This window comes from Muntiacus reevesi, chromosome 2 (genome assembly GCF_963930625.1).
Source record: "Muntiacus reevesi chromosome 2, mMunRee1.1, whole genome shotgun sequence".
In the NCBI taxonomy this organism is placed as follows: Eukaryota; Metazoa; Chordata; class Mammalia; order Artiodactyla; family Cervidae; genus Muntiacus; species Muntiacus reevesi.
In genome coordinates, this window is record NC_089250.1 from 140,910,230 (window position 1) to 140,930,381 (window position 20,152).

At 39.1% G+C, this 20,152-nt stretch overlaps 1 protein-coding gene across 11 annotated transcripts in view; it reads left to right on the top strand.

Moving 5' to 3' along the window:
- The first annotated feature begins 1,486 nt into the window (after nucleotides 1-1,486).
- Nucleotides 1,487-20,152, top strand: part of LCOR (ligand dependent nuclear receptor corepressor) — a 129,179-nt gene continuing 110,513 nt past the window's right edge. For 2 of the 11 annotated variants that reach the window (XM_065923000.1, XM_065922994.1), the window contains exons 1-2: nucleotides 1,492-1,620; nucleotides 2,633-2,706. Coding sequence is in view for 4 of the 11 variants with exons in the window: in XM_065922991.1 (XP_065779063.1) it covers nucleotides 2,263-2,348; nucleotides 2,633-2,706 (160 nt within the window). In the remaining 7 variants the exon portion in view is untranslated. Of the gene's footprint in view, nucleotides 1,621-2,174; nucleotides 2,349-2,632; nucleotides 2,707-3,007; nucleotides 3,071-20,152 lie in introns of those variants that run through there. The other 9 variants (XM_065922991.1, XM_065923004.1, XM_065923001.1 and 6 more) reach the window with 7 other exon arrangements.

Here is a 20,152-nt window from a genome sequence, read left to right on the forward strand (position 1 = left end):
CTTTTATCTTGCATCTGTCTTGTCCTCTCATCACTCAGAATAGTTTCATGTACACAGAAGACGTCCTGACGTAATAGTTTGTTCATGTTCTGTTGACGTACTTTTAAGTCAATGAAGTATTCCGGACTTTCGAGAATTGTAGGAAAATCAATGGTTTTAAACTTGGGGGTGCTGAAGGTACCCTTCTATTCATACATTTCAAACCCTTCCTACTCAAGAGACCCATCCAGTCCAACTCTTTGGACACACCACTCCAAAAGTGCCTGGTTCAGAGAATCAGGACCATAGCCTTTGAAATGTAAAAATCAATACACCAATGGGATGCTTGATGTCAAGTATTTAACGACTTTGTGTTACCTCCTACAGTAATTAAAATCAAGTCTTCAAACTTAAATCTAAATATCTAAAAGTAGGAATGCACCATCCTTAATCTTAAACTCCAAAGGTAGGGAAGAGGTCCGAATCCTAGGGTACTGGGCCTATTGGTAAAGGGAGATCTTTACTATTTTTCCTTTTGATTCTGCATTCTGCTCCCCCCTCCTCCTGCCCCTATATTTTTCTTTCCCTTTTCATCTTTTTTCTCTCTCTCCTAAGTAACAGTCCAGTAATTAAGATCTGCATCGTGTTTAAGTGGAATAGTTTGTGCGCTGAACACGGTGCTTTAATTATTCCAGGTTTTCAGCTGCAAATTCCCTTTGCCATCGAAAATATTTCTCTTTGAGTCCTTTGCTGAAATATTAAGCCATTTCCCAACACTCTGCTCTAAATATCGTTAAGTCTTCTTTCGGAATAGTCTCACTTTAGCACGATTTTTAAAAATCCCTTCCATACAACACAGGAGAGGTTCTGAATGTACCAACTTTAGAATTTTGCCCGTGATCAGCCTTGCTGATAGTTTTCAAAATTTAAGACGTTTGATTCCAATTTTTTACTGGGTTTACGAATGCCGGCTGCTTTTCAATAACCTAATAAAATGCATGCTTCTCACCTTTGGAAACTTTAGGGCTCAGTGCCTCCACGGGCATCCGGGCATTTATTCTTAATTCAGCTTCTTAAACAGGCTCCTTGGAGGAGCAGTTTCGACCTAGAAGTTCAGAGAAGCAGTTACACAGAACTTGCAACAGTTGGTGTCGGGCGACAGGCAGGTTGAAAATGATAAACAGGGTTGACTTAAGAAACAAAAAGCACCGGGAAGGGAAAAGCAGGGACAGCCGTGGCCTTGGGGGACGGCGCGGCGGCGGCGCGAGGCTCGTGGGGCCGAGCTCCGGACGTGGGAAGCTGGAGACGGCAGAGAAGCAAGCACCGCAAAGGAGGGTCGCGCGGCGCTGTGTGCGGGAAGGGCGCGCGCCCAAGCCGCCCTCGGGTCCGCGTCGGGGCCACCGCGAGGTGAGGCCGGCCCTGCCCCCGCGCCGCCCCCGGCGGGAGGCGCGACGCCCGGGCCGCGGGTGCGTGCGCGGCCCCGGGCGACGCGGCTGGGCGTGCGCGGGGCCGCGGCGGAGGCAGGGCCGGGCGGGCGGCAGAAGATGGCGAGGGTGTGTAGGCGGCAGCAATGCTCCGTTGAGAGACGCGGCTTTCGGCAAGAACTGGACTCGTGGCGCCACAAGCTCATTCACTGTGTAGGTGAGAGCCTCTCCCGGCAGCCTTCGGCCCTTGGGCCGCCCCGCTGCCGGCCGCCCCGGAGGAGGGAGGGAGGGAGCCGGGACAGAGCAATTGCCGCTCCGGCCCGCCCGCCCTCTTTGGCTTGGGCGTCCCCCTCCCCCACCCCCCGGAGTGCGGGCGCGCGCGACCTCCGGGCGGGCTCTCCCGGCTCGGGCCCGAGCGCGCGCTCCGGCCCCTCCCCTTCGCGCGCCCTTCGCGGGGCGGGCTCTCCGGCGGGAGCGCGTGCCCCTCCTGTCCTCTCTCTCCCTCCCTGCCCGGCGGCCCGGCGCCGCCGCCGGCTTATTGTGGAGACTCGCCCCGCGCCGCTGCCACTGGAGCGGGAGCGGCGCAGCCGCTGGTCCCGCAAAGCCGAGCGCGGGAGCCGGGGGCGTGCTGTGCTGCGGCTCGGCCTCCTGCTCCGGTCTGGCCGGCGCCTTCCGCGTCCCACGCAGCCCCTCCCCCACGCGCGGCAGCGGCGCGCGCCCCTGTCCCCGCGTGCACGGGCGGCGGGCGGGCGGGCGCCCGGCGCTCGGGCGTGTGCGAGGCGTGAGGTGGAGATGGGGGCGGAGGGAACCGGAGCTGTCACAGGCCCCGGGTCCGCCTGACCGAGCCAAGTGGGGTGTCATGGCCGCGGGGGGCAGCGGCTGCACTTCCTCTGCGGGCGGCGGCGGCGGCAGCGGCCGGGGAGTTAATCCTCGACGCTCGGGTCGGTGTGTGTGTATTTCTGTTCGGTGTGTGCGCGGCGGGTGGAAGGGGGGTGGGACCGGGTGCGACCGGGAAGCCGGAGCAGTGGTCTTGTCCGCTCCTGGGAGATTTTCCACAGCCGCCGCCTGGCCGAGCGCCTTGTCCGCCGCCCGCCTCCCGGACCTCGGGCCGCCCCGGGTGGCTTTTTCCCCGCGGGCAGAGGGAGCGTGGACGGGGTCGCCCCGGGAGGGGCCGGGCGGCGGAGCAGCGCCTCTCACACTGTGTGTTTTGTCTGTTTTTCTCTCCCAAGGTCCCGTTTCCCTCTGTGCGGCGGCCGGCGGGACCATAAGGGCTTAACTCATATATTTAACCCCCCTCCAAAAAGTAAGTGGCCCGTGTGGTGTCTCCGCTCCGCCCGCCGCCCCCTAGCCCCAGTGCGTCCAGTGTCTGACTCTCCTGTTCCCCAGCATTGTTATTTCCCCATCTTTGCTTCGGTGCTGCTGATGTGTGGGGAAATGCTGTCTCGTCGTTCTCCGTCCCCCACGCCCAGTCCTCGGGGAGACCCAGAATTCGAACCCCCCACCCCTCCCCACCCCACCGTGGGGAATAATCTTGGTCTTCCCAACAGAATCTAGGAGATTCTATCCGTTCGCTTGGGCCCCTCATCCCCTCCTTCCCGACAGGGTTTCGTTGGAAGGAATTATGCAAATCCTGCTTTCTGGTGTCCATTCAGCGGCAATTTCATGCGGTGAGAAGTTCTCTTTGTTGTGCGAGGGGGAGAACAGACACTGATTTAATAGACATATCTGTTGGGGGGAAGGGTGGAGGGGGGTGTGGAGAAGCTCAGTTTGGAAGAATTACAGCACTTGGTTAGCTCAATGTCTTTGTGTTTGAGCTTTCTGGCTTGACAGGAGGGTATGCCCTTTACAACGTCCCGCAAGGGGTATTTTCTGTAACAGATTGAAAAACAAAACTGAAACTTTAAACAAGTGAAAAATGAGCTAACTTTTAGTTAGAGAATATAAACCTTTCCATTTCTACGGCGTTTCATTATGAAAATGTATGTGAATTTTGTTTAGGATTTAGACTGTAATCAAAATTAATATAGGCAACAATGCTCTAAGGTATCTGGTATCACTTTGGTTGTCCACAGGTTAAAAGTGACGTTTTAAAACATATACTTGTGTGAGTAGTGAAGGTATAAATCCATTTTTTGGCGTAATTTGTGTTGTGGCTATATTATAAATTTTCGCCACTACTAATCCAAGCTCTGTTCTTCAGGAATCAGCCTTTTGGTTATCAGTTATCATTTACTCTGCTCTGTCTCTGCTGGTTTTATTCTTTGAAGTCTATCTTACATTTCCTAAAATGTAGCATCAGCTTTAGCACTTTGGAAATTATGTATTATTTGTAACTGTCATATGAGAGACCTTATAAGGCATGTAGAGATTTTGAGAAACATGAAATTAATGAGTTTTCAGAATTGTGAGTTAATACAGAATCCTGTTATTATTTTGAAGAATTTTTAGTTGTTTTATTTTTCACTTTTTTAATGATTTTTTTTTCAGAAGGACTTTTTAGTTTTTAAAAGATTATGAAATAGATAATTATAACCCTATAGATTTCTTAAATTACCGTTGCTTTGGTTTAGATGGTTGTTTATCTTATTGTTTGCTTAGAGTTCTTCCTTTTTGCTTCAGCCCCCTCCCCCTTTTTAAATCAGTCATTGCTTAGTGTTGGTGGTGAGTTACTGCTGCTTGACAAAGTGTTTTTATTTTTTATTTTTCTCCCTAATAAAATCCTGTAAATACCTGAGTTGAATGTCAAATTTTAGATTCATTTTTTGAGGGAGGATTTTAATCTGGTTATCAGTTTTCCTTAAAAGCATTTTTTAAACTCTAAATCTCCACTTTCAAGGTAGTAAAGTTCAGGAGATTATATAGAGTCCAGAGTGCAGATCAGTATTTTAATCTGAGGAGTAATACATAGTTGATAGGTATCCCAATTAAAATCAGTTGGGTCTCATATTTTCTCTTTTATTGTATGTAATTTTGTCTTTAAGAAGACAGTTCTTTGTAAATTGTAGTGTTAACTTTCTATGAGTAAGAGAGGTGGCTGTGATCCTTATTTATATACAATCCCAGTGGCAACTCTGTCACTAGCAAATGTAATAATTCCTCTTTTATTTTAATGGGATTGGTTCTGAACAGTTAATCCTCTATTTGATTCTCTTGACTGGTTATCTTAATACTTTAGGGTCATTGCTTTCTAAATGATATTTAATTTATAGCAGTCTTTGGATTACAAGTGAATTCTCACTCATTTCCAAAATTTAATACTCCCCCCCCCTTTTTTTTTTTGGAAAGAGGTGAGGGTCATGACTGTGGAGGTGGAAGTGGAGGTGTTGGTATTTCTGTTATTAAGTTTTAGTTGAATTGGAGTTAGCAGGTTCAGACAGTGATGATGATCAAGATGGATATTTGGTAGGCAGTTGATTATTGAGTCCTCAGGGACTAGAATGAGCTTCCATTCTGGGAAGATCGAGGTTCTCGCTGCTGCGTGATGTGATGTAACTTATTGTTTGGCTGCTCCTCATCCTTGCTATATTCTCAAAAAACTCTTCCCAATCTAGGCAAAGTTGTGATTATTTCAGCTTAGCTCTGGCTTGCTGGAAAAAGGATAGCTGGATGAGTCTCTGACTTAACAGTTATTTTAAATTGCTCTGATTCCCTCAAATATGCTTATAGCTGGAGCAGTTATAGGAAGCATCTGAATAATGCCATTTTTTTAGCCTTATGGAGTTACACAGAATGGCATGGAATCTCTTCTAGAGTGACAATTAGGTATTTAATGTCTGTGGGAACTTGCCTCTTCAGAATACTTGCCTAATTGCTTAGCTGCTTGTACTAGTACTGTTTTTAGGAGCAGAAGGCAGTTAGTTGAGTACGAACTTTATTTAAATATTTATTAAGCATATGTGTTGTGTATCAGGCACTGCGAGGAAATAAAAATATTGGGGAAATTGCCTTAACCTTGAAGAACTATTCAGTCATTAGACAAAATATAGTGGATTCAGTGCAAGGCAAAATGTGCCATAGGATAGATGCAAGCAAGTTCCGGGGGGCATTTCGAAGTGAAAAAAAAAATTGCCTGGGATGATGAAGGAAGGCTTCATGAAGAAGATGGTGGATTTTTCTTCATTTTGGTGAAAATGGAAAAGGCGTTCCTGTCATGTGAAACAAGCAGAAATATAAAAGGACTAGAATGAGTTATCTGTTTAAACTTCAGTCCGTGTTTTATGTAGGGGATGTATAGGTTATAGGTTTGCAGAGATAAATTGTTGGATTTTCTAGTGCAGGTTAAAAAGTGGTCTCTTTGTTAGGCTAGTTGGGGTGTGCAACACACCTCTCTCCTTAGCTCAGGGGAGGATTGTTTCCTTTATTTAAGGATTCCATTGTAAAACTCTACAATAATATTAGTTGTTTTTTAACTCAGCTTGGCAGAGACAATATTGTCATTCACAGCAGTGTGTCTTCTAAGTAAGCTCACTCATTTGGAAGCTGTACTTTGCACAAAACTCATTTTTGGCTTTCCCTGAAATCAGTGGCATATTCATTCTTAAAGTACACTTAGTATTGGCAAATTTTCATCCTTTATAGGTTGTATTTGGTATTTGGAAACAGTAAAAGAATATTTTCTGTAGGAAATAAAGGTATATATAAAATAATGAGTTTTTTTTCCTCTCTGCTTTGCAGACTGGCTCAGAAAGCTCAGCAGAGAGGCTTTGGTGTGCTTCTGAACTTCTCTTTTGATTCTTATTTCCTTTGTGTCCACCCTTCTGCTGAATGGAATCTGGGTATTGGGTAGATGCGAATAAACAAAGCTGTTACTTTTTGTAGTTTCAAGTTAAAGACTTATTAGTCACTACCCTCCAAATTATCTTTACTTCATTTGCAAATACTTTAAAAAATCTTTTTCATGTTTCTTACACTTGCACATTGCTTTTGGGATAATCCCAGTGTGAACCATTTGCTAACTTTATTGACTGTCTCTTGTTTGCAGGAAGTATCCCAAGTCCAGTGGTCCATACCCTGAATTTAATTTTTTTCTTTTTAAAATTGAGATATAGCTTATGTACTATAAAAATTCACTCTTAATGTGTACAGTTCAGTGGTTTTTAGTTTTTTGAGAAGGTTGTGCACATATCACTATCTAATTGTCTTAATACTTTCATATCCAAAAAAAGAAACTGAAACTCTATACTGGTTAGAAGTCATTTCGCATTTCTACTATGACCCAATCCTTGGCAATCTATTTACCTATTCTAGACAATTCATATAAATGTAATATTATAATATGTGGCCTTTTTGTGTCTGGCTTCTTGTTTTCAAAATGCATCCGTGTCGTAGCATATATCAGCACTTCTTTGCTTTTTACGGTTAAATATTATTGCATTGTATGGACATAACTATATTTTGTATATCCATCAGTTGTGAGACAGTTGTTTCTACTTTTTGCCTCTTAAGAGTAAGCTGCTGTGAACGTTAGCAACATATTTGTGTGGACATTCGTTTTCACTTCTTTTCAGTAAGTACTTCAGAGTGAACTTGCTGGGTCATATACGTAACTGTTGTAACTTTGAGGAAGTGCCAGACTGTTTTCTTAAGCAACTGAAGTACTTTACATTCCCATCAGCAGTATAGGATGATTTCAGTTTCTTCATAATCTTGCCAACATTTGCTGTTGTCTTTTTGGTTATAATCATCCTAGTGGGTAGGTATGCAGTGGTATCTATTTGTGGCTTTGATTTGCGTTTCTCTAATGACAGTTGATGTTGAATGTCTTTTCATGTGCTTTTTAGCCATTTGTATATATTCTTTGGAGAACTGTCTGTTCAGATCCTTGTTTAGCTGCTCAGTTGTGTCTGGCTGTTTGCTATCACAGGGACTATAGCCCGCCAGGCTTCTCTGTCCATGGAGTTTTCCAGGCAAGAATACTGAAATGGCTTGCCATTCCCCTCTCTTCAGGATCTTGCCAGCCCAGGGTTCAAACCCAGGTCTCTTGCATTGCAGGAGATTCTTTACCATTTTAGCCACCAGGGAAGCTTGCTACTATCTAATTTCACATAATTAAGTAGATTCAATAATTAAGTAAACAGAAAATAAGCAAAAATTTAGCAGACTTCAGCAACACTATGAAACTGTTTGACTCCATCCATCCCAGCTTCAGAATATACCTTCTCAGGAGCACACGGAACATTTACTGAGACTAATCATACTCTGGGCCATAAAACAAGTCTCAGGAAATTTAAAGGGCTGAAATCATACAACATGTTCTCTGACTACTATAGAATTAAGTTGGAAATCAACAACAGAAAGGTCTATAGAAAAACTAATTTTTGAAAACGAAATAACATACTTCTAAATAACCCATGGTCAAAGAAATCGAAAGAGAATTTAGAAAACACTTTGAACTTAATCAAAATGAAAATACAGTGTAATTATCTTTGTGGGGAAACCACCACAACTATAAGATAATGCATTTTTGTTGTTTAAGCCACCTAGTTCTGTGGTATTTTGTTATGGCAGACCTAGCAAACTAATAACAAGCCCCAAATTGGAAATAGCCTGAATGTCCATGCTGCGCCATGCTGCTCTCCAGGCAAGAATACTGGAGTGGGTTGTCAATTTCTGCCCCAGGGGATCTTCCAGCCCAGGCGTCAAACATGAGTCTCCTGCATTGGCAGACAGATTCTTTTTACCACTGAGCCACCAAGTTGAGTTATTTGTCTTTATATTGTTGAGTTGTAAGGGTATATTCTGGATATGAGACCAACATCAGTATTGCAAGCTTTTTTTTCTCATTGTACCCTCAGTTTGATAATAGTTAGAAGATAATCTGTTGCATACCTTGTGAAGGAAATAATGGATATAGTAGCAGTGATCTGAACGAACCAGAGTTTCTCAGGAAAATCTTCCTTAAACATCCTCTTCTAGGAACTATTAAAACTGTTCTTTGATGTTTTGTATAATGTAGATATACTTTGCTATCCAGATCATCTATGTTTTTGCCTTTTTTAGTGAGGGTTCATATTTCAAGTTCAGATAATGTGGTAAACCATATTATTTGAATCTCTCGTGTGCCTGAGTTTTGGATAGTACATAACCAAGCTTTGAGTGGAGAAGGATGTCTTTTCTCTATATAGACATTTTCTCTGACTCTATTCTATGTCTAGTGTTCATAGTGTTACTGTCTTATATCTGCCTCTCAAAGTTTATTTTTTTTTTTAAGAAAACTTCTACTTCATATTATTGTCTTAATTTAGAAACTTAAAGTGCTAAAGATGGGCATTAAAAACTTGGTAAAAACTGAGTAATAACTTTCAAGTAATAAGGGGGATTTCCCTAGCGTAAATGCTTCCCTCTTATCCACAGAAATAATTTTATGATATTTTAATTTTTGAAATAGTTACCTAACTTCTCAGGTAAAAGTAAAACACAGAACTGAACTTTTTCATAGGCAGATTTTTTAACTTAATTTGCTTCAATTGCTGTATGAAATTATATAGTAGTTTTCTACCTCTGTTAGTGGTGATACACATCATGACTGACTTTTTGGGTTAGAAGATGTGAACATCAGTATTACTTCCCGTGAGAATTATTACTGGGAAGACTGCTGTACGATGAGCATTTTCAGTCTGAATATTAGGTAGTCTGGACTATTGTTTGGTTTTATGATTAGTTTATTTTATCGTTATTAAGAAATGATTATTATATATTTTTAGTAGTTGACTTTTTAGAGATTTTCAGAGGGTACAGTCATGTTTTCCCTCTCCTAAACTCCCAATATAAAGGGGAAGAACAACTAATTTTAAAAGGGTCCACAGGTTGTGTTTTGCTTGGTAAAAGAAAATCCCACATCTGAAAATGTGAATTTACTGTAAAAAATGTTATTTTGTGTTACAACGTAATTCATCTAGGCTTAGAAGAGGACAGACAACAAAGGATATCCAGGTGATCCCCTGTCTTAAGGTCGGTGAGCCTTCCACATGGACCAGCTTAGTTTACAGGACAATTTGAAGTTTGTAACAAATACCTTATATTAACAGGGTGTGGGTACCTGGCCTTTTCTTCTGTTCATATCCTTCCCACAGACCTCAGATGGGGACAGAGCGGTGAACAGGGTAAAGACGATTGAGGTCAAGATTCAGGGGTTTTAGATTTTAGTCAAATGCCTCTTCAGTTCTAACTTTTTGACTGTGGCTTAGACTTGGTACTTGAATGTGTGGTGGAAGGGGAAGTTGCTGAGTAGCAGATAATTGCTGAGACGAGGAAGGAGCAATTTGACAGGTTTTTAAATGTACACTATTTTGGTAATTAATGCATCACCTGTCTTAGACTAATACTATATCAATAGATATGACAAAGGTAAATGAGAGAAATTCCCATCAAACTAAAATGGGAAGCTCCTTGCCTTCACTAAGAATAAAAAACAAGAGGAACGTAAATGTTTGTGAACATGTGCCCATGTTGAAATGTGGCTTTTTAATTGCGTGATTAATGATACAAATACTTACTAATCTCGTCATATGTGTTAAGTGAATTTTCATTCAGCTAGTAAGGAAGCTGACAGAATTTATCTTGTATAAATGGGCATTGATTTAACTTATTTGATCACAATAAAATGATACTTTGATTAGGGTGGGCTAAGAAGTCCATAAATCTTTGGGAATAGTTATTGGAAAAAACCTTTAAGCTGCTGATTTTTCCATGAGTGTTTAATGTAATTAATATATCTGTAAAAATGGTTTAGTTAATACGTGCCCTGTGTTCAGTGATCAGTGTGTTAAAATTTTCCTTATTGTTTCCCTATTGGAAACCTTATATTTATCTTTAGTAATATTTTTATAATACCTAATATGTTAGCTACCCTATCCAGATCATGTTTTTATTCTGGAAAGAGGATACATCAGGGTGAAAACAATGAGATAATATGGATTAGTTTTCTAAAAATTTTTTTAGAGGTACTGAAATTTTGCTGTATACCTTTTTCAAAAGAAAAGCAGGTATGATTAAAGTGGTAGGGCTGTGCTCCATGTCAGACTTGTACAATCAATATTTATGTGTGTATACATATATTTTTTATGGATAGCTTTTTACTGTGCAGTATTTACTGAAATAGATTTTGGCATGTTAAAATAGAGATATATAGGAAGTCAGATCCATATAGCCTCTTGTTAGCCCTTTTAAGACCCACAGCTTATGGCTACCAGTGTACATAACATTCTTATCTAAAAGATAACAGTTCCCTTTGACCCCTTTCTCCTTAGACAAAGAACTTCCATTTAATTTTTATATAACATATACACATCAAAGATTGTTATATTTTATTGGTGATAGACAAGGGTGAATTCATAAATAAAGATAAGAGCAACTAGAATTTTCCACATTAAGTGAGAATAAGTAGGAATTATCAGAAGCTGTAAACCTGTGTGGGATTTAATTTTTCTAAAAATACTTAGCCCACGTAGATGACAGTTCAACTTGAACAAGTTGTTTTGGTCAAAATTGTTAAACTATTAAGAAGGTTGAATCATCCATAGATTTTGATCTTTTAAAAGCAAGAGAATATAAATTAATGGAGAATTCTGATATAATAACATTGATAAAAAGTAAGCTGATATTGTGGCAAAAGGAACCAGAGATGTTCATGACCCAGACAATTTTTGCTTTTTTTTTTTTTTCTTTTCTTGAGAACTTAAACTTTATTTTGGAAAAAGTGAGAGGTTCATTTTTGTTAACTGATTAATAAATATTTATGTATTTATGAAAATACTTGGTAGGACTTATTTCTTAAAACTATATGAAAATGTCTGGGGCTTCCCGGATGACTCAGTGGGTAAAGAATCTGCCTGCAGTATAGGAGAGGCAGGAGATGTGGGTTCCATCCCTGGATCAGGAAGATCCCCTGGAGGAGGGCATGGCAACCCACTCCAGTATTCTTGCCTGAGAATCCCATGGACAGAGGGGGCCTGGCGGGCTACAGTTCATAGCATTGCAAAGAGTTGGACATGACTGGAGTGACCGAGCATGCATGCACGGAAGTAATATCTAAATTTGTGTGAGATATTCTTTAGATATGAGAAATCTGTATACAGGTCAAGAAGCAACAGTTAGAACTGGACATGGAACAACAGACTGGTTCCAAATAGGTAAAGGAGTATGTCAAGGCTGTATATTGTCACCCTGATTATTTAACTTATATGCAGAGTACATCATGAGAAATGCTGGGATGGAAGAAGCACAAGCTGGAATCAAGATTGCCGGGAGAAATATCAGTAACGTCAGATGACACCACCACCCTTATGGCAGAAAGTGAAGAAGAACTAAAGAGCCTCTTGATGAAAGTGAAAGAGGAGAGTGAAAAAAGTTGGCTTAAAAAAACTCAACATTCAGAAAACTAGGATCATGGCATCCGGCCCCGTCACTTCATGGGAAATAGATGGGGAAACAATGGAAACAGTGAGAGACTTATTTTTGGGGGCCCCCAAATCACTACAGATGGTGACTGCAGCCATGAAATTAAAAGACTCTTGCTTCTTGGAAGAAAAGCTATGACCAACCTATACAGCATATTAAAAAACAGAGACATTACTTTACCAACAAAGGTCCGTCTAGTCAAAGCTATGGTTTTTCCAGTAGTCATGTATGGATGTGAGAGTTGGACTCTAAAGAAATCTGAGCACCGAATTGATGCTTTTGAACTGTGGTATTGGAGAAGACTCTGAGAGTCTCTTGAACTGCACGGAGTTCAACCAGTCCATCCTAAAGGAAATCAGTTCTGAATATTCATTGGAAGGACTGATGCTGAAGCTGAAACTCCAATACTTCGGCCACCTGATGCAAAGAACTGACTCTTCCAATATTGATTGGAAAAGACCCTGATGCTGGAAAAGATTGAAGGCAGGAGGAGAAGGGGACAACAGATTAGATGGTTGGATGGCATCACTGACTTGATGGACATGAGTTTGAGTAGGCTTTGGGAGTTGGTGATGGACAGGGAAGCCTGGCATGCTGCAGTCCATGTGGTCACAAAGAATCAGACACCAACTGAGCGACGGAAATGAACTGAGATATTTTTTACCTAGAGAAAATCAGCTGATTTGAAGAATATGAGTGTATATCCAGTTAGAAGCAGAAATGGTAAAAAGTAAAGGCTATATGAAGAAACAGGAAGGATCTGTTGTTAAATCATGCTGCCACTAATGTCTGGTTTCTGTGACTTGAGAAGTATAAGCAGTGAGAGTAATGATGTTGTTGTTATATATATATTTGGCTTATGAAATAAGCCGCACACTTTAAAACTTGATGTTAAACGGATACTTGCTCTCAGATGGCAGAATACTCAGGAATTTCATGTGTTTGGTACAATAATGTAGCCTAGGATTCTGCCAAGAATGTTCTTTCAGGAGTGAGTAACTGCTTTTGCATGATGTAGCTTTTCATTCATTTTTCTTCTCAACTCAATATATCTTCATTTTCTTATACACATTTTTTTTCTTCTTGTGCACATAACATAAATCGATTTATGTTTGGAATACATCAAATTAGAAGTAAACTGAACTAATTTTAAAAATAAATATGTGTGTGTATTTTAGTCTCAGGAAACAGACGTCTTCAGAAGCCCATGGAGCTAAGAATGACTAGAAGTAGAAAAATGTTGGTCATAGTTAAGGGAATGAAATTAACTAGAGAGAGATTAGTGATAAAATATATTCATTAAGCTTTTTTTTTTCAGTGAATATCTTTGGTTCTGTTTGCATCATTGTTAATTAAGTTCATAAAACAATTTTATTTAGAGGTACCTGCAGGGAAATAGTTTTGTGTCTTCTCTGGCTTTTATCTACTTATGAATTAAAAAAAACTTAAGGGTACAGCCTTTCTTAAAGTTAAGCAATCAATTCTTCTCTTTTTTTGAAGGTAATTTTTTAGTTTTTTTTAAGTAGAATGATTCTTTAAATTCTTCAGTGCTTTACAATTTTTAGAAGTTTCATGTACATGATTTCGTATAATCCCATAGTAGCCTTTTTTAATTCCCCTAGTCCTGTATTATCTCTTTGCTCTCCACTGATAACTGCTAATTTGTTCTCTTTATCTGTGAATCTGCTTCGTCCTTGTTTTGTTCACTAGTTTGCTGTATTTTTAGATTCTACATATAAGTGGTGTCATATGGTATTTGTATTTCTCTATCTGACTTAGTTCATTTAGCATAATGCACTCCAAGTCCATCCATGTTACTGCAAATGACAACATTTCATTCTTTTTTATGGCTGAGTAATATTCTTTTGTAGATGTATACTACATCTTCTTTATCCGTTTATCTGTTGATGGACTTTTTTTTTTTTTACACCAGGTTATATGAAGACTATTTGAACTTTTAATAGATAAGACACATGATGTTAAAAAATAACTTTTGGCATGAATTTAAATACATTTCAGATATTACCCATATCTAGCTAACCCTTTAAAGATTGTATCTTGATGGATGGAAGAGATAATTAATTGTGCTCTGCATTCAGAAGTTTAATTCCTCTCAGTTCTCCAACTGTTAACCACATTCACAGGCCCATTTCTAAATACATTTTGAAAATACTTAAAAATATAATAAGAATAACAGACCCATTTTGGAAACATATATTAAAGCCATACTAAAACATGGCTTTGAGTCAGAGTCAGGCAGACTTGGGTACAAATTTATCTTCACACTTTATCAGCTATGAGATGTAGAGAGAAATTTCAGTTTATTCCTATAGTAAATACTGTGTAGGAAGGTTGTGACGATTGAGAAGGACGCAGAGCTTTGTCTTTGCTTAATAAATAATAGATGGCCTTAAACTTTCTGATCCATAAAATTTGCTCTTTGGATATATTCTGAAAATAATACAATTTAATTTCTTTTAAATATTTTTTTGTAATAGAGAGCAGTGATCTCTCAGGATTTTGAGTTGCACTGTGTTTGGTCTCTCCAAAACATTTGCATATTCTCAATTTCTCTGTAATGGTAGTAACGTGTGTCATTAACATTATTACATCTGTTGGTATATCCTACAGGATAGAATAGCAAAAACATTCTCAATTTTTGGTTTCTGCCAACTAACAGAGCTTCTCCATGTTTTTTTCTAAGTTAAAAAAAAAACAAAATATTTTATTAGGTTAAACAGTAGTTGCATCTTGGTCAGTGGAATGGAGTGGGTAAAACCTCATGGCAGGAGCAGTGGGTTCTGGCATAAGTATGACTACTACTGTATGATTTTTAAGCAAATACATCACTTAATCTGTCTGTATCTTGGCTTCCTTATTTGTAAAATGAGAAAGTCTTGGAGAGCCTAATTATAGTATTTTAAGAAAAATTACTGTGTTACTTTTTACTGTTGAATAGTTTGGAAACAGTTGACATGAAATCCATTCTGCTGCTGCTGCTAAGTCGATTCAGTCGTGTCTGACTCTGTGCGACCCCATAGACGGTAGCCCACCAGGCTCCTCTGTGCCTGGGATTCTCCAGGCAAGAACACTGGAGTGAGTTGCCATTTCCTTCTCCAATGCATGGAAGTGAAAAGTGAAAGTGAAGTTGCTCAGTCATATCCAACTCTTAGTGACCCCATGGAGTGCAGCCTACCAGGCTCCTCTGTCCATGGGATTTTCCAGGCAAGAGTACTGGAGTGGGGTGCCATTGCCTTCTCTGCATGAAATCCATTAGGAAATAGAATATTCATATTGTGTATAGCAGGGTAAGAGAGCTAAGCTGAATTATGTACTCAAAGCTGTTTGTCTTATAAAATGCTACATAACGTACTCAAAGATGTTTGTCTTTGTATTGTTTAAGTACAAAGCAAGATGTGTAAGGAATGGGCAGTAGCTCCTCAAACTCATGCAAAATAACATTGCTGACTTTTCTCACTAAGAATATTAGCTAAACACAAGATTAGAGAAACTTGGCTTCATTTAGCTAATAATAGCTATAATCTGCATTTCATATCTAATAGTGTAAATGAATTTTCTTTTGTTTATTCTGTTTATTTTTTTAAGACTTTGCCCATTTGCCCCACCCACCACCCTACCCCCTACTCCACCCCCACTCTTCACAATCACCAGTCTTCTCTCTGTGAGCTTGGTTAGTTGTCTGTTTGCTTGTTTGTTTAATTATTTCAGATCTAACAGAGCTTATAGGGTATTTTTCTTTCTCTGACTTACTTCATGTAGCATGATGCCATGAATCCATCCATGTTTTCACAAATGGCAATATTTCATTCTTTTTTTTTTTATTATTATAATTGATTTTTGGTTCCACTGAGTCTTCATTGCACATGGGCTTTCTCTAGCTGTGGAGAGCAGGGTCTACTCTCTAGTTGAGGGGCATGGGCTTCTCATTGTGGTGGCTTCCCTTACTGCGGAGCTCTAGCCCTAGGTTCTAGGGCATGCAGGCTTCAGTAGTTGTGGCTCAAGGGTTCAATAGTTGCGGCTCATGGGCTCTAGAGCACAGGTCCAGTAGTTGTGGTACACGGGTCTAGTTGCTCCACAGCATGTGGAATCTTCCTGAACCAGGGCTCAAACCTGTGTCGCCTGCATTAGCAGGTGAATTCTTATCTACTGTACCCCAAGAAGTCCAAGATTTCATTCCTTTTTGTGACTAAATAATATTTGTGTATGCCTCTATGTGTGTATGTATACACACACAGTTTTTTTTTTTTTAATTCATTCATATATCAGTGGACACTTAGGCTCTTTCCATATCTTGAGAATTGTACATAATGCTGCAGTGAACTGGGGTGAATATTATTTTTTTGCTTTTTTGTGTGGCTTGTGGGATCTTAGTTCCTTGACCAGGAATCAAACCTGGGTCCTTAGCAGTGAAAGCACAGAGTCCTACTCATTGGACTGCCTTGGAATGCCTGACATACATCTTTTTGAATTAGCATTTTTCTTTGGAAAATACCCAGAAGTGGAATTGCTGGATCATATGGTAATTCTTTTTAAATTTTTTGAGGAACCTTCATACTGGTTTCCACAGTGGCTGCACCAGTTTACTTTCTTACCAGTGATACAGAATGGTTCCTTTTTTTTTCATACATCCTTACTGATGTCTGTTATTTCTTGTCTTTTTGCTAATAGCCCTTCTGACAGATGTGAGGTGCTATCTTATTGTGATTTTGATTTGCATTTCCCTGATGCTTAATGGTGTAGAACATCTTTTGATGTCCAGCTGGCCATCTGTAATGTCTCGTTTGGAAAGATGTCTATTCATATCTTCTGCCCATTCTTTAATCAAATTGTGGGGATTTGTTGTTGGGTTTTTTTGCTCTTGAGTTGTATGAGTTCCTTATAAATTTTGCATATTAGCTCTTATCATATATATCATTTGCAAGTATTTTCTCCCATCTGTTGATCTGTTTCTACTTTTATGCCAATACTGTACTGTTTTAATTGCTCTAGCTTTGTACTATAATTAGAAATCAGGAAATATGATGCCTCCAGCTTTGTTCTTCCTCAAGATTACTTTGGCTCTTCAGGGTCTTTTTTGATTCAAATTTAGGATTGTTTGTTTATGCCTATGAAAAATGCTACTGGAACTTTTAAAAGGGATTGCATTGAATCTGTATATTGCTAATTTCTCTTCCTTGGAGAGTTTATTATTAATGTATAGAAACAGCTGATTTTTGTGTATTGATTTTGTATCCTGCAACTTTACTGAATATTTTTATTCTAACAGTTGTTTGATAGGAGTCTTTAGGGTTTTCAGTATCATGTCATCTGCAAATGGTGACAGTTTTACTTCCTCCTCTGCCATTTGGATGCCTTTTACTGCTTTTTCTTGCCTAATTTCTCTAACTGGGATGTTCTGTGTTGAATAAAAGTGATGAGAGTGGGCCTCCTTGGCTTGTTCCCGATCTTAGAAGCTTTCACCTTTCCCGTGTTGAGTATGATGTTACCTTTGGGCTTGTATGTGGCCTCTTTTATGTTGAAGTACATTTCATCTATACTTGGTTTTTGGTTTTTTTTTTGGTTTTTATCATAAATGGATGTTAGATTTTGTCAGATGATTTTTTCTGCATTTGTTGAGACGATCAGTTCAGTCAGTTCAGTTCAGTCGCGTCCAAACTCTTTGCAACCCCAAGGACTGCAGCATGCTGGGCTTCCCTGTCTAACACCAAATCCCAGAGCTGGTGTTGGACAGTTGAGATGATCATATGATATTTATTCTTCATTTTGTTGATACTGGTGTATCACATTAACTGATTGGTGGATGATGAACCATCTTTGTATCTCTGGAATAAATCCCTACTTGATTATGGTGTGCATTCTTATATAGTTGTATTTTAATGTATTGTTGAATTCATGCTGATATTTCATTGAGGATTTTTGCATCTTTGTTCATCAGAAATATTGGCCTATAATTTCTTTCCTTGTGGAGTTCTTGTTTGCTTTTGGTATCAGAATATTACTAGTTTTACAAGAAGAGTTTGGCAGAGTTCCCTCCTCTTCTGTTTTTAACATTTCAGAAGGATTGTTACTTATTCTTTGAATATTTGGTAGAATTCACTTGTGAAGGTGTCTGGTCCTGAACTTTTGTTTGTTGAGAGGTTGTTATTTTTTTTTTTTTTTTTAATTACTGATTCAGTTTCCCTGTAGTATCCAGTCTGTGCAGATTTTATTTTCCATCACGGTTTCAGTGTTGGTAAGTTACACTTTTCTTGGGATTTGTCTGTCTTATAGGTTGTCCAATTTGTTGGTATATAGTTGTTCATAGCAGTCTCTTAGAATCCTTGTATTTCTGTAGTATTGGTTGTAATATCTCCTCTTTGATTTCTGGTTTTATTTATTTGAGTCCTCTCTTTTCCTTTGGTGTGTCTAGCTAGAGGTTTGTCAATTTTGAAAGATTACCTTTTGATCCACCTGTTGGTTTCATTGATCTTTTTTGTTGTCTTTTTAGTCTGTATTTAACTTATTTCTGCTGTAATCTTTGTTATTTCCTTTCTTCTGCTTGCTTTGAGCTTTGATTGTTCTTTTTCTAGTTCCTTGCATGTCAAGTTGGATGTTGTGAGACTTTTGTTTTTTGATGTTGGCATTTATTGCTATGAACTTCCCTCTTGAAACTGCTTTTGTAGCCAATTATTGTAATCTTAGTTTTTTGTTTGTTTTTTTGTTTTTCAGCCTTCCTGATAGCTTTGTAAGTAATTAATCCACTACTATTTCTAATGTATATTTACCTTTTCAGTGAGGTTTATTCTTTCATGTGTGTTCTTATTACTAATTAGCAGCCTTTCTTTTCAACTTAAAGAAATCCCTTTAACATTTCTTGTAGGGCCAGCTTAGTGGTGATAAGCAATTTAACTTTTGCTTGTCTGGAGAATTCTTTCTCTCTCCTTCACCCTGAATAATAACTTTTCTGGGTAGAGTATTATTAATTGGAAGTTTTTTTCTTTTAGCACTTTGAATATATTGTTCCACTCCCTTCTGGCCTGCAAAGTTTTTGCTGAAACATCTGCTGATAGGCTTATGGAGGTTTCCTTATATGTAACAAGTTGTTTTTGTCTTGCTGCTTTTAATAGTCTCTCTCTTGGCATTTTAGTTATGTGTCTTGGTGTGGGTCTTTTTGGACTCCTTGCTTGGAAGTCTCTGGCCTTTCTAGATCTGAATGTTTCCTTCCCTGTTAAGGATGTTTTCAGCCTTTATTTTTTCAAATAAGGCTTTTACCTATCTTTATTCTTTTCCTGGGAGCTTTATGATGTAAATATTAGTCCATTTGATGCTGTCCCATAAATTCTTTAAGCTATTTTCACTTTTTTTCATTCTTTTCCCTTTTTGCTGCTCTGATTGGGTGAATTGTACTATCTTGTCTTTGAGTTAACTGATCTTTTATTCTTCTTCATTTAGTGTGCTTTTGAACTCTTCTAGTATATTTTTCACTTCCATTATTATGTTTTTTCAGCTCCATGACTTCTGTTTGCTATGCTTATATTTTTCATCTCTTTGTTGAAGTTCTCCCTGTGTTCATATATTCTTCCCAGTTCAGTGAACATCTTTATGACCATTGTTTTTAACTTTTCATCAGGTAAATTATTTATCTCTGATTCATTAAATTTTTTTAATACATATTTTAGCTTGTTTTTCATATAATCAACTCTGGATTGTCTAGGCAGCTTGACTGAATTTGCTTCATCTGTGGGGATGAACTGACTGATGTAGGTCGACGTAAGTTAGAATGACAACAGTAACTAGACTATTCACCTTTCTCATTAGTCTTTAGCAGGCCACTTTGGGTCTGTTGTGGCATGGCAGAAGTACACAAAGCAGGCAGAAATAATGAAGTAATTTTTAAAGCCTCTGGTTGTGTACTTCCTCCTGGTATATTCATGGACTAAAACAGGTCACATGATTAAGCCTAGGGAGATGGTGGGAGGAGAGAATTATAAACTTACATAGCATAGGGCCTAGATATATGTAGGGATGAATAATTGGGTCCATTTGGAATCTACCTTAGGAAACATCAGTTTCACTTCTTTATGTAAGTGTTTATGACAGTAGATATTCATCTAGCACACAGTATATACTTAGCATGTTTCATGTTTCATTTAATCTGTACAGTCAACCTGCAAATAGTGTGAGAGTTTTTTTTTTTAACCATGAAGAACAGAGAATTAGAATGATTAAATAATAAATGTGATGGAACTGGTAATTTGAATCTGGGAGTGTCTGACTTCAGAGCATGTAGGATTTTAGATAATTGTAATCATGTAAATTAGATTTTTAGTTTTTTCCCCTGGTTTTTTCTC